Source organism: Vipera ursinii (assembly GCF_947247035.1).
Source record: "Vipera ursinii genome assembly, chromosome: 1".
Classification (NCBI taxonomy): Eukaryota; Metazoa; Chordata; class Lepidosauria; order Squamata; family Viperidae; genus Vipera; species Vipera ursinii.
In genome coordinates this window covers 200,699,110-200,717,420 of record NC_139512.1, presented here as the reverse complement: position 1 = coordinate 200,717,420, position 18,311 = coordinate 200,699,110, and the positions used below count along the sequence as shown (strand labels likewise).

Genomic DNA, 18,311 nt, shown 5'->3' with positions numbered 1-18,311 from the left:
TTTAGGCTTAATATAAATATTTATTTAAACCTGCCTTGCCCATTGACCATTCCAGCTGGGAATTCGGGAAGCTGTCACTCTAAACACATCTGGAGATTGAGGAAGGGCAGCTTCAACATTTATACTTTAAAATAGCAACCATCCACTGCTGAGAAAGACTTTCTAGGATTGCATTAACCTACTGCCAGTGGAAACGAGCACAGTGCTTATCTGTTGGCTGATTGTTTGCCTGCATCTGTTTCAGTAACAAAATATTGTATTCAGCTCCTCGGAATCATTTGAAAGAGTAACCCAAGCAGCTGTTACTTTTGTGCCACAGCTGCTTTTTTTAATCTGATTGCCAAATCAGCAGCCAAATGCACGGCTGCGCTCCAGTAAAGGGACTCCCAGGAAGTTCTTGAAAACGAGGTACTTTTAAAGATATTTCCTTGAGGAGCATTGATTTTTTTCCCCTCCCCCTCTGAGCTCTTTTGTTAATGGGCATTGATTTGACACATGCCAACTCATGCAGTCAGGCTGGCATAGCAGGGCTAGTCACCGGGCAACAGTTTCACTTTCTCCTCCTTCGAAAGAAAGTGAAGTCATGTGTAAGCAAAAGGACTTGGCTGCCAAGTTATTTTATGTGCGATGTATGTTTTTGCTTTTCAAGCCTATTTAAGCTTGAAGGTCCTGAAATTAGGTTCGACATTTCATTTCTTGACTTGAATGTTCGTTCCCTTTCTTCCAGTTTTTCAGTAACCATTTCCCATGCTTTCATAGAGGGAGCCCTAATAACCATTTGCCATAAAACCAAATATGCCCTGGTACACCTCGAAGGCCAACCAAATCACAGTATGAGGTAGGATTTCATGAATCAAAGTCCCCTTCTTTCAATTATGCTTGAGGTGTTCCCTCTTTAGGCAGAGATACAGCTCACTGTACGCTATAATTTCTCCCACCAAATGTCTGTGCATGTTTAAATATACTGTAAATTTCTTTATTCCATGTGAAAACGTGCACAGGCGTGCACAGTAGTGCACTGAAATACAGCTGAACTGAAAAATGTATGGGGTCTTGGAAATTAGGAAGGTACTGTTAATACAAACAATGGTACATCAGTGTATTTTGAGGATTTTTTCCCAGTCTGGTGCCTTCTGGATTGGTGGGTCTGCGGTTCCCAAATTTTGAACAGACTGGGGAAGAGTCACTTCTAGTATTGATAAGGTTGGAGTAAATGGATCAGTGGTTTGTACCGATAAAATTCTATGGATATAAGATTTGTTTGTTTGTTTGTTTGTTTATTAAACTTGTGTGCTGTCCATCTTGCAACTCCAAGTAACATGCAGACATTCAATTAGAATTCACTATAAAACATTAAAACAATAAATAAGGGTCATAAGTTTAAAATTCAGTTAAAATAGAACTCACGAATGATGGCAACTATACATGTCTAAATGAGATCTACATCTCAAGCTGGAGAGAGGTTCCCTGAAGATGGACTCCAGTGGACTTCTAATGAAGATGGCCAACTAAATGACCGTGCCCAGGAAAAGATCCCTGAAGGGCATTTCTTGGCTGTCACTTTTTCAACCAACAGAAGGAACTGGCATTCCTTTAGTTTACATAACTCTTCTGGGTTAGGGAGAGTTCCAGAATCATCCCACGAGATCCTCCACACAGCAACGGTTTGTATGTAGCTTCAGGGGCTGTGCGTTGAAGCACCTTGCATGCCAACAGCTGGGGGGCCGGGGCTGCAATCAGTTTGTTGTTGAAGAAGCAGCTTTTTTGGAATTTATTTTTTCTAACGGACAGTGAGTTTTTTTTTAATCCCATTTATATCCCACCCTTCTCCGAAGACTCAGGGCGGCTTACAATCTAAAGCACAATGTGCTTAGCAATAGCAATAGTTGTGTCTTTCATTTCTTAAAATCATTTTTAAGGACTGTTAATCTTTATTAAAGTAAGGGAAACTCTCCTTAGCCATAGCCTATTTTTCCTTTTTGAAGATCTATGCCATTTTGGGGATTTCTTCATTGCTAAGCCACAAAGAAGAAGGCTGCTAAGGCAAGCTAAAATAAAGAAGTATGGAGTAACTATTTAAAAAAAAATGATGGAGAAATATAAGAGTAGAAAGTTGTGGTTCTAAGTTTATTATTTTTAGTTATTTGTAGCTTGGTCTGATTTGTTGTGGTTAGTTAAAACTTTTTTAAGATTTTAATGATTCCTGATTGGCTAGCAATTCTTCAGTGACTTACAAAAAAGCTATTCTTTGACTAAAGAGGGAGATAAGAAGATATTAAAAAAAATACTCAAACTACTTAAGAGATGCAAATACATGTAGAAAGTTACAAAACCACTGAGACAATGTCACAAGTAGCTGACAATGTAGAGTAGAAGTCCCCGACCTATGGGCCGCAGCCCACTACCAGATAGTGGCCTCTTGGCCACTGGGCCACATGAGTGGCTGAACAATGCATGTGCACATGTGCACACGCTCACCCCCCTGCCCTTGCACCGCCACTAGCCGAGCCGTGAGCCGTGAGCCTCTCGCTGGCACTAGCCAAACTGCGAGCCGGTGTTAGCCAAGCCATGAGCCTCTTGCTGGTGCTAGCTGCACCGCAAGTTGCGAGCCTCTTGCCGGTGCTTGCCGAACCACGAGCTGCGAGCCTCTCACCGGCATTAGCTCAGCCACAAGCCATGAGCCTCTTGCCAGCGCTAGCTGAGCTGTGAGCTCTGAGCTGGTGTTAGGCGAGCCGTGCACCAGCACTAGGTGAACTGTGCGCCATGCGCCAAACTAGGCAAACCACATGTCACGCGCCGGCACTAGCAGCCCCATTTGTGGAGCATGCATGCTCACGGCCCCGTTCACGTGCAAGCAGCCCCATTTGCGTGTGTGCGCATGCATGCATAAAGGTGTCTGTCCCTCCCTTTCCCTCCAGGCCACCAACCCAGAAAGGTTGGCAAGCCCTGATGTAGAGGAGTCAATTGCAGTTTTGGAATATAAACCTGACACCAATCCTTATTATGACGGTTTAAATATAAATCTCCCAACATGATTGAAAAAAGAGTTCCAAGAAAATCTGCAACTTTCAAATAGACTTTTTCTTCAAGGTTGAGAAATCCGTGAAAAAAAGAAGTTGGTAACTACATGATAAACATTCCAGAGAAGAAAAAGATTTTGTTTCATGAAGATAAACTAAAAGGAGGACTTAAACATAATGAGTCAATAGGCATTAGGGTGGATTTTTATCGGTCTGATATTTGTAATTGAAAAAAAGTTTTAATGTGAAGTGGGTCTGAAAATGCATTTTTTTTCTTCTTTAAAGCTTGTAAAATATTACTGAAAATGTATCTGAAAGTATCTATGTAAAGAGAAAGTTAAAGAAAAAGGTATATTAGCTTAAGTTTAATAGTTTTAAAAATGATGTATAGAAGAAAAAAAATCATTTTATGAGGATAACTTGGAGGGAATGATTTAAATTTAATGAGTTAATTGAGGTGAGTTGGAACTTTATTGGTCTAACTGAAAGTAAACTTTAAGGTATGTATGTTAAGAGGAAGTTTTAAAAATGTATTAGAACTTTTTAATTTTAGAAATGTTTTTAAAGAAAAGTTTAGTGATTTAAAATAGATGGGGAAAATATTTTTTCCCTTTAAGTTTAAACAATCTGAAAGAATACAGTGAATTTTGTTAGTATAAGTGGTGATAGTTTATAAACATTATTAAATGCAAATAGAAATATATATTTCCACAGCAAGGAAGAAAAAGTAGGAATAGTTAAACTGATTGCTTTATTCAAAGAGGAGAATATATTTAATTATATTTTTTTATTTGGAAGTCATTTCTGGATTTTGTGCTTGTGATGAAAAATAATGAAACGTTGACTTTGGTTTTGCCAATTAGATAGATTTGTTGTTATCAGAATGTCTAGTTATATACTAACATGTTCAAGCAAAAAGCTGAGGCTGTAATGTTACCTTCTACTGTGCTAAAAAGAGTTGGAAGTCAACACTTTTTTTTTCTCCTCGTACCTCATATTTTCTTTCCCCCTCTTTTTTTCCCTTTCCCTAATTTCCTATTTGTATTTTCCTTTATATTTTATACTTGGATAAAACAATATAAGTTGGAATAAGATGGACTCCAATGCTAGTTCAAAACCTCGGGTCCTGTTGATCTACCCAGTTTGGACCCTAAAACAAAACTCATCAGGATGGAGAGGGTAGGAGCAAACTGAACACAGGGAGGATGTGGGTTGTCCTCTACTCCAGGGGTCCCCAACCCCCGGTCCGTGGACCGGCATTGGGCCATGGCATGCCAGAAATCCCATCCATGGGATGCAGGCAGTACATGAAACCGCACCACCTCCGGTCCGCAGAAAAACCTTTCTCCATGGAACCGGTCCCTGGTGCCCCAAAGGTTGGGGACCTCTGCTCTATCCCATTAGCCACATCCAAAGATCCACATCCCCATTGGGGCCCGAGGCTAGTTGGCACTGTCATGTCTTCAAGGCCTATCATCTTGGGAGGGCATGATGCTCCAGAGGGCAGGAGCTATAGCAGAAAAAGCTCTTCTTCTGGACGTGACCAGAGCTTTGGCAGGACCATGAAGCAAAGCCTCCGGGATATCCCCAGTTCCTTCTGTAACTCATTCGGGTTCATCAGTCACTGTGGACAGACTGCTCAAATGGGTATGGCCTCCCTATGGTGGTGGAGACATAAGACTCAGGGATACCATGGCATGACCTGACCATGACCGGGGGGGTATCAATAGATCCCCCTACCAAATCACACTGCTGTTGCTCCAACAAGATCATATCTGGTGTGTGTCCCAAATTGGAGCCAAGGTGAGAGGTCCACGGCCTCCATGGTGGCCACGAACTCTTGGGTCACTTTTGAAGCCAAACCCAAGGATGCCAGGTTGAAGTCTCCCAGAACCATAAGTTTGGGAAACTCCACTGCCAGCCCTGAGATGGTCTCCAGCAGATCAGGCAAAGAGGTTGCCACACACAGGGAGGCGAATACAGTAGAAACAATCCCAACTGATCCCATAAGCCCAGCTTCAGAAATAAATGTCTCACTAGCAGAAACTTGGAAATCAAGGCCTCTAGAGGCCAAGACAGATTTTCGGATGACCACGGCCACCCCACCTTCTCTGCCCTGGGCTCTCAGCTGGTATAAAAACCTAGCCAAGCTGGCACGTGTCTGAGAGGGACCCTCCCCCCTTCCAGAGTCTGCCAGGTCTCAGTCATGCATGCCAGGTTGGCTCGCTCCTCATCAATAAGCTCTTGGATAAGTGCGGCCTTATTATAGACTGACCTGGCATTTACTGGCAGCAGCCAATATTCCAGGACTCCAAGGATGTGCTATCTAAGGACTGGGAGTTTGCTTAGGTTGACAGAACATGCCACCAATGCTACACATCAGAGGTGTCTTCCCCTGTTAACAGCCTGCCCTCTGCCTCCCGTAACGCCCCAGGACCTATCAACAATGTCATCACTGAGCCTGAAATCACACTCGGAATGTTTTAGGGAGCTAATATAATACAAGATAATTTGTCAAGTATTCCAAGGCAGCAGTTTAATTCATAATAATGTGTGTAAATATACAATACTAAATAGTCCATTGATAAATAATACTGGGACCTTACAGCAGAAATTTTAAAAAAAGTAAGCTAAATAATTGTAAAAACAATATATCTTATTCAGAGCTACCTTGTGGTCCAATAACACCTCAATTTTAATAAGTTTATAAACTACTGGCCTATGGAAAAAGAACATTAATCGTGTATGTATTTCCTATTTTCTTCGACTTTCCATTGGATCCAGTCTTCATTTGTTCATTTGGCTGCCTCGTGCATGTCCCTGTTCTGTGCCTTCCTCTCCCTAATCTGTTCACTCTGCCATGCTTCCACTTTGTAAAATGTGTGAATCTCTGAATACACCTACCTTTATTACAGAGGTTCCCAACCGGGGGTGCGAGATGATATTCCAGGGGGTGCGAAAACTTGGCTTTTTAAAATTATAGCGTATATGCATAATTCGTTGCCGTTATTTCAAAATTTTGTAAGGAGTGCGAGAATGTATCAGAAGCATTCTAGGGGTATGGGGTATGGAAAAAGCTGGGAATCGCTGCTTTATGGTTTTAAGAAAGCTAAATTAACTGACAAATTGCAAAGGGGTATTGGTGGAAAATATAAAACTCTTCCTTGTTATGCAATCACAGAAATAATTATAAATTTGTTCCAGGCCATAGGATCCGTAACTGTTGTGATTCAGGGTCAGCCTGTGGGTTCGGCAGTTGGGTCGGACGACTCAGAGGAGGGGGGTGTTGAAGAGCTTGCTGAGGGGGTTGAAGATCTTGCTGATGAGAGCCCTCAGCCAGGCCCCTCCCACCTGGTCACGACGGAGACCCAGCTGTGTGAGCCTGACAGCGTGGATGAAGATGACCCACAGCTGGCCCTGTTCAAGGACGTCCGACGCAGGAGGCAGTCAATCAGGAGTAAACAGAGGAAGGCAATGGGGCACCTCGGAAGGAGGCAGAGAGAAGCCACGCCCTGAACTGTATAAAAGGGGAATGCGTGGGAGGGCTGGTTTGCTGAAGGCAACCACTTGATTAGTTCCTGTTTCATAGCTCCTGTTTTATGGTTGGTGTCTTGTTTTGCTCTGTTTTATGTTAATAAATTTGGCAGGCTTAATTCCAGCCTCTTGCCGTTTGTAAAGGGGTTGTCCCTGCCTTTTCTGCAGGGCCGGTAGCAGGCTGGTACAGAACAGTAACCTTTTTTTTATCCAATGTATTCTTTACTAGATTGTGGCTGTTTTTTAGGCTTTGTAAGATTTATTAGTATATTAAGAGTTTTTCTGATCTGAAGGAAGATAGCCTTTGAGGCCTGAATGCCATTTCTTCTTGAATTCCCCAGGTGACTATTGAAGTTGTTGATGGAACAGAGTCTGAATCGGAGAAAGGTCTTCAAAGAGAAAGCAGCAAAACCAGTTGGCCTGTCCCATCACCAAATTGGAGAAACTGGTGGCAAAGATCCGCCCCTTCCATCACTCGCATGAGTAGTGGAGACCAGGATTACAAATACGATAGCACGACTGAAGACAGCAACTTCCTAAATCCCTTGAGTGACGGCTGGGATAGGCATCCATCAAGTCATCGGATGTTTGAATCAAAGGAGCAGCCAGAATATGGTGAGTGAACAAAAGCCTCACTGGCAAATAAATGTGTGTACAAAACAGGTGTCCATAACAAGGGTAGAATGTTTGTGCACTCTGATCGTGAACCGAAGGGGAAGGAACAATCAGGCAGAAATCAGACTCAACAGAAAGGCAAATAGACGGGATGATTCGAGTCACTATCGTCAAGGCTCCCGTACTAACAATGAACTCGTTTAGAAGTAGTGGAACTTTACAGAGTCAAAATGGTACCACCTAGGCAGAAGAAGGATATGTTAAGCAGGGTTGCTGGAATTTCTCCAGAAAGAGAAAGACGGGACCATGCTCAAAAACAAAACAAAACAAATTAAACTAAATTAAATTAGTGCAGGTTCGCGTCCCACCAGGCTCAAGGTTGACTCAGCCTTCCATCCTTCCGAGGTAGGTAAAATGAGGACCCAGATTGTTGGGGGCAATTAAGCTAACTTTGTAATAATGCCGCTTGGGGTGTGTGTGAAAACCCTAATAAGCAGACATATAACATAGAATGAAGGCTACTGCTAAGCTTGTAAGCCGCCCTGAGTCTTCGGAGAAGGGAGGGATATAAATGGAATTAAAATAAAATAAATAAATAAATAAATAAATAAATAAACTCACGGATTATTAGAAAGGGTTGAAAAACAATACAAAGTGGTTAGAAAGGGGCATGGCTGACTGGAATACATTTAGTAGAAATCTGTGTTGCAACGTTTTGCTGCAGGGCTGACTACAACATACATAAGCCTCCAGCCAGGATGCGGAGGGCAGCACAGATTGTGTCTACTTTCAACAGCTTTCAGGCTTTCGTGGTAGTGGTGTTTTCTGTTTTCTTAATTTTTTTAGTCTCTTCCCTTTCAGATTACATAGAGGGAGAAGGAGACTGGAGTCTGTGGTCAGTTTGTAGTACAACTTGTGGAAGTGGCAATCAGAAACGCACCAGGACCTGTGGATATGCTTGCACAGCCACTGAATCGAGGACATGTGATCGACCAAACTGCCCAGGTAGGAAATAGAAAACATAAATGCTTCTAGCCATGAGCCATGTACATGGACACCTCTGTGTGTGTGTGTGTGTGTGTAGATATGGACCAAATCATTTATAGTACAAGCAGGAGCTGGTCAGGTATCTGGAATTATTACCTTGCTTGCATCTTTGTAAATCGCAGAATGGCATAAATTGTTTCCCTGCCTAACAAAAGGCTCCGCAATCACGCTTTTTATTTAAAGTATATTCTGTTTTTCAGTATGATCTACAGACAGTTGGTAGGGAGAAAGTGCATTTCTTGCAAAAGGCACTAGATGGAGTGGTACTGGGATTAAGAATCTCATGCCTCTTCTAATTGTTCCTCCTCTTCCCCCCCCCCCATTATTGAGCTTTTATTAATAGCAAGCCAATATGAAATCTTGAAGGTTGTGTGGTTAAATCAGATTTCAGAGCACTATGAAAAATTATACTCTGCAGTGTTTTCAAGGAAGAGTGGCTGAGATCACGATAGCACATGCCTCCTTTGTACTGCCTTAGGCTCCTAAAACTGAAATAAGCATTCTAATAACCATTGATGAGTTCAGCCACTGGATTGCCCCTTTTCTAATGCTTTCCCCTCAAGCCTCTATCATACAGCTTGAAATGCAATCAGAGAACCTCCTCTGCGACTCAGACTGTAACACTTGCTGTACTGAACAGTAGCTTCCCAGAGAGTAAAGTAAAGGTAAAGTTTCCCCCGCACATGCGTGCTAGTCGTTTCCGACTCTAGGGGCCGGTGCTCATCTCCGTTTCAAAGCCGAAGAGCCAGCGCTTGTTCGAGGACGTCTCCGTGGTCATGTGGCCGGCATGACTAGACGCCAAAGGTGCACGGAACGCTGTTACCTTCCCACCATAGTGGTCCCTATTTTTCTACTTGCATTTTTACGTGGTTTCGAACTGCTAGATTGGCAGAAGCTGGGACGAGTAACAGGCACTCACTCTGTTACGCGGCACTCGGGATTCGACCCGCCAAACTGCCGACCTTCCAATCGACAAGCTCAGCGTCCTAACCCACTGAGCCACCGCGTCCCTTCCCAGAGAGTAGCCCACATCTAACAGTAGTCATCTTTCAGCAGTTCACAAAGGAGAATGCTGCTTACTTATTAGGAGCAGGATGGGTCAACTTTTGAACGTAGGGTGGGGATTCCAGCTGTGGTAGGTTTGCGGACTTGCTTCTCTATCCACCAAGGGAGCAGGACTTCCCCCACTCCATACTTACCTGCAAACCAAACACAAGTTTTCAGATGGCCCCTTTAAGCACCATTCAAAATTTTGAAATGTCCAAGGTCAGGAGTGGGGAACCTTGGCTCTTTTATGACTTGTGGACTTCATGGCTGGCTCAGGAATTCTGGGAGGTTTTTTTTTAATGCCATTTATATCCTGCCCTTCTCTGAAGACTCAGGGCGGCTTACAATTTAAAGCACAAATCAATGTGCTTAGCAATAGCCTTCATTCTATGTATATGCCTGCTTATTAGGGCTTTCGCCCCCCCCCAAGCGGCATTATTACAAAGTCAGCTTAATTGCCCCCAACAATCTGGGTCCTCATTTTACCTACCTTGGAAGGATGGAAGGATGAGTCAACCTTGAGCCTGGTGGGATGCGAACCTGCACTAATTGCAGGCAGCTGGTGTTACTTAAGGAGGCATTAGCCCACTGCTCCACCAAGGAGTTGAAGTCCACAAGTCATAAAAGAGCCAAGGTTCCCCACCCCTGTCCTAGGCAAACATAGTTGTGCCTATTTTATGATTTAATGCAAGCAGTAGTCAAACAGTGAATTCTCCTCTCTTGTTGGGCAGAAAGTACGATATTTACACATTTCTGTATATATCTATATATAAAGCAGCTTGCCGAAATTATTTATAATTTGGCTGTCCTAAAACGCTTCAAATAATAGGCTTGTATGAGCCAGACCCAGGAAGTAAAATGAGAACGATGCATTGAAATTATAAGAAATCATTTTTCCGTTTCTTCAAATTTCTCAATGCACTGTGAAGAGTCTAAGCTGCAAAATATTGAGTAGGGACAGGATTTGACTACCTTAAAAGTTACATACTTCTTGGGAGTACTGGGACTTTAAATCCTGTTTCTTGGGGAATGGATCTGAGTGAACTCAGGGGTTCACGGCCTCCACGTTAACCAGGGGCCCGTCCCAGAAGTCTCACGCCTGATAAATGCATCGTATTCTGCCTTTCCTTCAGAGCAGAGTCAACTTAATCTGAAAATGCAAGACACTAAAATCTGTAGTTGTAATTTGTAGCCAGATTACTTTCTGATGTAGGCACACATTGTTAGTATACTGGACTATCTGCAAAGGTGATGGACCCATTGCATTTTCTGAGGCACGTGGAAAACTACCCAGCTATCTTGTGGGCAGTTCTGCCATGCATCTTGCTTACTTTGGAAATTAAAAGGAGCAAAGGCATTGCCATTGGAGACCGTAGCCTCCCTTCATGAATCCTGAGGGTTTTTAGTGAGAAGATACCTAGAGCAATAGTGGAAGAAAACAAAGGGTGAATGTAACCAAACAAGGTGGCATTCCCATTTTCTGAAGAGAATATCATGGGTATAAGAATTCTGAAGTGTGCACATTTCTTCATTGTTACTGCCTTTGCAGATTTATACCTGCTGCACCTTTGTGCAAGATTATATTCCTTCCTGGAGAAGGACAAGTGTGCAGATATTCCTGCAGGCCCACGTGACACATTAACAAAGTTCTTTGCAAATAAAATCATTCTCATTTACTTAGAAATGGGTACAATATCACACTGGCAAGGGATAGCGAAGTAAACGACAAGTGATTTTTGAGCTTTGAAAGCAAAGATACGGATGTGTAACCTGCTACATGTAAGCTAGATTCATGTTCCACCTGGCTTATTAATGCAGCTAGGTGGGTCACGTGATTAGATTTGAGAGGTGGTTAACACCTTTTTGGAGAAGGGGGATGCCATCTATCTTTCAGGAGGCAATGGAAAACCTCCTTCTGAAGGGACCATCTCTCTCAATCCAGACACCCTGTTGTTGTTAGTTGCGAAGTCATGTCTGACCCATCGCGTCCCCATGGACAATGTTCCTCCAGGCCTTCCTGTCCTCTACCATCTTCTGGAGTCCATTTAAGCTCACGCCTACTGCTTCAGTGACTCCATCCAGCCACCTCATTCTCTGTCATCCCCTTCTTCTATTGCCCTCAATCTTTCCCAGCATTAGGCTCCAGTGAGTCCTTTTTTCTCATTAGGTGGCCAAAGTATTTGAGTTTTAGCTTCAGGATCTGCCCTTCTAAAGAACAGTCAGGGTTGATCTCCTCTAGGACTGACCGGTTTGATCGCCTTGCAGTCCAAGGGACTCACAGGAGTCTTCTCCAGCACCATAGTTCAAAGGCCTCAATTCTTTGGCGCTCAGCCTTTCTTATGGTCCAACTTTCACAGCCATACAATGCAACTGGGAAGACCATAGCCTTGACTATATGCACTTTTGTTGGCAGGGTGATGTCTCTGCTTTTTAGTGTGCTGTCTAGATTTGCCATGACTTTCCTCCCCAGGAGCAAGCGTCTTTTAATTTCATCTGCGGTGATCTTGGAGCCCAGGAAAACAAAATCTGTCACTACCTCCATTTCTTCCCCATCTATTTGCCAGGAATTGAGAGGGTCAGACACCCTAGCCTAGGCAATTATTAGCCAATCTCCAACTTTCCCTTTTAAGAAAAAATTTGGAGAAGACATTGGGGCTTTAGGTACAGAGGATCCCAGATCTCTTCTAGCCAGGTTCCAGACCTGAATATGGAAGATGACAGTACTGATTTCCCTCCTACATGATCTTTGTCAGGGCCATTACTACCTAGTTTACGGCCTTCCATTGCTTGAGTACTTACAAAACTTCTTTCCCAGCAATCTCTCTCTCCCTCTCTCTCTCTCTCTCTCTCTCTCTCTCTCTCTCTCTCTCTCTGTGTGTGTGTGTGTGTGTGTGTGTGTGTGTGTGTGTAGGAAGTATGTATCGATGATTCTCACCCTGCATGAGGAGGGAAGATGCTGGTATGCTTCCTCAGAAGCTGCCCACGTACTCTGGAACTCCTTATTTCTTCTGAATCTCCTGGCCTTCAGGGTGAATGTTAAGCCCTGCTTTTCTGGGTGCCAATTGTGTGAGCATTGTCTTGAGGCTATGCTTATGACTTATGACCACAATTAAGCCCAAAATTTCTGCTCCTAAGTAAAGATAGTTGTTAAATGAATTTTGCCTCATTTTACGGCCTTTCTTGCCATAGCCTTGGTGGAGCAGTGGGCTAATGCCTCCTTAAGTAACACCAGCTGCCTGCAATTAGTGCAGGTTCGAGTCCCACCAGGCTCAAGGTTGACTCAGCCTTCCTTTACCTTCCGAGGTAGGTAAAATGAGGACCCAGATTGTTGGGGGCAATTAAGCTGACTTTGTAATAATGCCGCTTGGGAGGAGTGTGAAAGCCCTAATAAGCAGGCATATACATAGAATGAAGGCTACTGCTAAGCTTGTAAGCCGCCCTGAGTCTTCGGAGAAGGGCGGGATATAAATGGAATTAAAATAAAAATAAAAATAAAAATAGTTGTTAAGTGACTCACTGCAGTGAAGTTACTATCACGGTTGTTAAGTGAATCTGGCTTTCCCATTGACTTTGCCTGTCAGAAAGTCACAGAAAGTGATCACATGATTCTGGGACACTGCAACTGACACAAATATGAACAAGTTGCCAAGCATTCAAACTATGATCATGTGACCATGGGGATGTTGCAATGGTCATAAATGCGAAAAACGATCCTAACTCACTCTTTCCCGTGTCATTATAACGTCAAACGGTTACTAAACGAATGGTTATAAGTCAAGGACTACCTGTAGTTCACTAGTGAGGGGTTTTTTTTTTCAAACTATCACGGCATTCGCTATATTTTAATATTTTGGATTGACTGTAAATTACCCAGGGTTCAAGGATGTAGGTAGCATATATATTGTGTATAAATAAGTACACGATGACAAAAAACTTGTAAAGCAGGAAGGTGACTCCTTCCTTTTAATTTTTCTGGCTGGACCAGCCAAACATAAGTTCCCCCTTTCCTAGCTGAGGAACAGTGTTCTCTTAGGAGGGGAAGTAGCCCATTGCTTACGTAGACTGAGACCTAACACAGACCTCTCTGATTCCCATCACGAGGGAAGAATTGAGACACAGCAGGAGAAAGAGTCCCACTGCTGTGTCTTCCTTAGCATTGCCACAAAGCAGGCCGGAGCCCCACGTGGGGTTTGCCTCGCTTCCTTGGATCCCTGAACAAGGAGAAGATGAAGGGGACGTGGGCTGCTGCTCTGGTTGCTGACAAGTTGAAGAAGGGCAACAAAAAGGGGAGATAAAATTGCTCCCTTCCTGATACGCTCTTTGCTTCCTTCCATGCTCTCTCTCTCTGCTATGTTTATTTATTTAATATGCTGCCCCTCTCACTATCCAATCTGGGTGGCTTACCATGTGATAAAAACAGAAATATAAAAACATTTTTTTAAAAAAAAATGTTTAAATTAATAGGAATTAAACCTCCGCTAGGCTTAAACCTTATATGACTAGGACTGTTGTTGCTGCGAAGACTGGCGGCGAGGGTAATCTGGATCCTCCACACGTGTGGATCCCGAGGTGGCCTCCTCCACCGCCATCTCTATTTGTATGTCCTCGGGAGCAGGCTCCTCATACAACAGTGGCTTCTTGAAAGCTGAAGATGAATAGCCCTAATATTTTCCCTGCCAAACATCTCAGTCACATTGTTTTAATAAGCCGTAACATCAAGAGCACATCCTGTTTTTAAATAATGATCTGCTAATAATGTCGTTGGAATGCACGGCCTTCATCTGCTAGCGCTTCAAGCATGCAATAATGAAAAGCTTTACTGCTTTACTACTTTGTAGTTTTTGCCTTCATCCGAACTGTTGTAACCTTCAGTGGTGCCTGAAAATAACGGACTTCAAAATACCAAAACGAAAAGTGTTTCAAAACCCTGAACTCATTTCAAGACAGTTCTGAATATCAAGAGTACACAAACACTGAGCTTATAACTGATTTATTGTGCTCTGGCAAGCAATCATTGTTCATGAGTTTATTACACACGTCTGATTTTTTTTTAACGTGCTAGCTTTCTCTTGACTTTGTTTTACCCTTCCCAGGGGCTGTCAATGATGTTAAATAAATAAATTTTAGAAAATAAATGCATGTGGTGCATTTGCTCTTGCTCTCCAAGTAGAGTGGGACTATTGAAACAACTCTTGTGTTTTCCTTCTTTCAAATCATGTGTATAGGACTCGAGGATACATTCAGAACAGCTGCCACAGAAGTCAGCTTGCTTGCAGGAAGTGAAGAATTCAATGCCACAAAGCTCTTTGAAGTTGGTAAGTAGATAATAGCAAAAAGGATGGAGTCCCCCCCCTTTAAACTTATCCTAGATGACAGAGGTAGGCCCAAGTTCACTCCCTCAGGAATCTATTGACAGTCATAATCTACACCACCGCATAGTGGCTGAGGGGGACAGTTGTGTTTGAAAGCATCTGGGGAGTGCTACATTTAAGACAGCTACTTCAGACTGTATGTTGTATATGCCCACAAGAGGTGGCTCTATATACAAAGAGTCCCTAGTACAAAGTGCGCTCTGAAATCTCTCCCTGCCAACATTTTCTGGGTTTTGAATGGAACCTCCATCAACCTTTTCCAGGAGACCCGTGATTTCCAGTGCGAAATTTCTAACAAAAGTGACTATTTCCAGCTGTATCATGGACATTCCAAGTTAAATAACAACATCAAGACAAAAGGCAGGAACTGAATAGTACAGCTGAATATAGTAAGTCTTCCTGAACAATAAATAGCTTTATAAGATCTATCCACAGTGGTTAGGACATCATTAAGTCAAAGGATTGCTTAGGAATGCAAATGAAAGCCAAGGATTTCCTTGAAACTTGCAAAATATTTGAACTTTAGAGACGTATTCACCACCTCATCACTCATGACCATTCCACTAATGGCACATCCTGACTTGGCCAGATTTCTTGCTATCTTACCAAATATTATAAGAGGAATGCAAGCCATTTCTGACTTCAGTTATAAGAAGCTATTTTAATAACATCAGTTAAAAGAGAATAATAATACTATTAGTGGTATTATTATAATAATGATAGATCTTAATGCAGCTACTTTTTAAAAAAAGGAGTGTATTAGACAAAAACAAATTCAACTTTTACTTTGCACATTAATAAGAAAGCACACCAAACTTTATGTGCTGGTGTCTCTGCATTACAGTATTCCTGCTTCAATTCCAGAACAGCTCAGGAATGGTTTTTGTTTTTGTTTTTTTAAAAAATAACAACTTATCTTCTAGTGATTACTACAGCAACAACAAAAACTTGAGAATATATGCATTCAAGGAGAAAGGATAGCAAACATGCACATTGTCACTGACATTGATTCTAAGAAATTTGCTTTGAGGCTCAGAAATGTGTCCTTTGAAAATAATATTGAAAGCATCTGGATTTATATATTAGTTTATTAGATTACTTTAAAATATTTTAAATAACCTTTTGGGGCCAAGTCCTTACAAAGTGTCTAATCAATCAATCAATCAATCAATCAATTAATAGAATTATTTCTGCAACAAAGAATACTTTTATAAAATAATTTAATTCAGCTTATGACTTTTTAAAAACACTGACACAGTTAAAGATCAATCAATTAATAAAAAAACCAGCCATGACTCTTGGCTAAAAGCATTGTTTTATGCTGATTTAAAGCCTGTACTAAAGGAATAAACATACAGCCCTTGCGAAGAAATTGAGCAAAATATTACTTTACTAAAAAGTGAAGCAACTATTTATTAAAATGTGACAATTGTACTCATAGTAAAAACCTGCCTTTTGACACTTGAAAGATAACAGTATGACAAAAAAGGGTCTTCCAGATATTGTCACATAACCTTAGCATCTCCAGTCACATCCATTGGGGAGGGTGCTGGGAGTTGTAGTTTAGCAACATCTAGAGGGCCACCGATTCCAAACCAATCAGTAAATCATACCACTTACGATTTTAATAGAGTTTGATTCCCCCCCCCTTGTGCCCTCTTTTTTCTTCTTCAGATACGGATAGCTGTGAAAGGTGGATGAGTTGCAAAAGTGAATTCTTAAAGAAGTACATGCACAAAGTAGTCAACGATCTTCCCGCTTGTCTTTGCACCTACCCAACCGAAGTAGCTTATAGCACGGCAGAGATCTATGATCGTTTGAAACGAAAGAACTTCCGCTGGAAAGATGCAAGTGGGCCAAAAGAAAAACTGGAGATCTATAAGCCTAGCGCCCGCTACTGCATCCGGTCCATGCTGTCCTTGCAAAGCACCACCTTGGCAGCACAGCACTGCTGCTATGACGACAGCATGCAGCTGATTACCCGAGGGAAAGGGGCTGGCACCCCCAACTTGATCAGCATCGAGTTCTCTGCAGAACTTCATTACAAAGTGGATGTTTTGCCCTGGATCATTTGCAAAGGGGACTGGAGTAGGTACAATGAAGCCCGGCCACCTAACAATGGTCAGAAATGTACAGAAAATCCTTTGGAGGAGGACTATTACAAACAATTTCAGGAAGCAAGAGAGTACTGAAAACGGGTGTGGGAGGAGCTTTGAAAACTCCCAAAATAAAAGATGGGTGGTGGCGAACAGGACACTGCAGTGAACGAACCTTTGAAAATGGGATTCACTTTCCCGACACTCACTGTACATAGTTGTACAAAATATACATTTTTTTCTAAAGTATTTTATTTATGTTTGCATATAGATATGGCATAGAGTCCCCCTCACCTTTGTGCACAGACACGAAAGTGTCTCATCAGACCTTTATACTGTGATACACATTCTGCTTCCATTAAGATGAGCTTACGCTCGTGTACTCCCATAGAGACTATATTACCTGTAGTTAGAGGCGAGTATCGTTGGATTTCACGTGAAAATTGCTTCTCGAGGCTACAGCCATTCAGGAAACATTTGCTACCGTATCAGAAAGATCTACATATACTGAAATTGTAGGTACCTCTTAGTATTGAAATGTGGTCTAGGAGTGCCTTTTGAGGGTAACGTTTTGGCTCACTAAGAAAATAGTGACCAGATCCATTGCAGATGTGATGCAAGTTGATGCAAGTTAACTTCAGATCAAAGTGTGCTTGAGATTAGCAGGACCACGTCTGAAAGGAATAGCTGCTATTATTGCTGCAGGTATTATTAATTTTTATTAATCCATCTATTGGAAGCACCAGAAGGAAGACTTGTTTATAAAGCTGTGTAATTTTTCTAGCGCTTGTAACGAGGCAGGATGAGGATGGAAAGCATTGTGGATCCTTTGCGTTCTCAGCCCCTACTAGCCTGCTGCTGCACCATGAGCCTTTTCCTGTGTGGTTTTCTGATATCGGAAACAGCAGAGAGGTTGGTGGTGTGATGGAAATGAGGATCCAGTGTCAAACTACCCACTCTAACATGACAATTCTGTCTCTGAACCTGGAGCCAAAGAAAAAACAAGCAAATCCTCCCCACTCTAGTTTGAATGGTTGTAGTTTTTTTGTTTCCCCCCCCATTAATAAACCCCTACACAGTATACCTCTGACACAGGGGTCCCTTATTTTGCAAAAAGCCTAAGTGTGCCTTCCAGATAGGATTGCTAAGGGAGTAGCAGAAATAAAACCTGAGTGCATAAATTATTTCATACAAATGTGTTCCTTAAATTCTCTCTTTATAGATGGGTAAAGGTAAAGGTTCCCCCACACATGCATGCTAGTCGTTTCCGACTCTAGGGGCCGGTGCTCATCTCCGTTTCAAAGCCAAAGAGCCAGCGCTTGTCTGAGGATGTCTCCGTGGTCATGTGGCCAGCATGACTAGACACCAAAGGCGCACGGAACGCTGTTACCTTCCCACCGTAGTGGTCCCTATTCTTCTACTTGCATTTTTACGTGCTTTCGAACTGCTAGGTTGGCAGAAGCTGGGACGAGTAACAAGCGCTCACTCTGTTACGTGGCACTCGGGATTCGACCCGCCAAACTGCCGACCTTTAGAGATAAGATATGGATAAATAAACACAACACACACAGAAGCTAATA

At 42.4% G+C, this 18,311-nt stretch overlaps 1 protein-coding gene across 1 annotated transcript in view; it reads left to right on the top strand.

Annotated features, from left to right (window-relative positions):
* Positions 1 to 16,929, top strand: part of ISM1 (isthmin 1) — a 40,731-nt gene extending 23,802 nt beyond the window's left edge. Inside the window, exons 3-6 of the mRNA XM_083369797.1 lie at positions 6,896 to 7,169; positions 8,031 to 8,174; positions 14,489 to 14,578; positions 16,310 to 16,929. Of these exons, the coding sequence (XP_083225923.1) occupies positions 6,896 to 7,169; positions 8,031 to 8,174; positions 14,489 to 14,578; positions 16,310 to 16,827 (1,026 nt within the window). The 3' untranslated portion in view covers positions 16,828 to 16,929. The remainder of the gene's footprint in view (positions 1 to 6,895; positions 7,170 to 8,030; positions 8,175 to 14,488; positions 14,579 to 16,309) is intronic.
* The last annotated feature ends 1,382 nt before the right edge of the window (positions 16,930 to 18,311 follow it).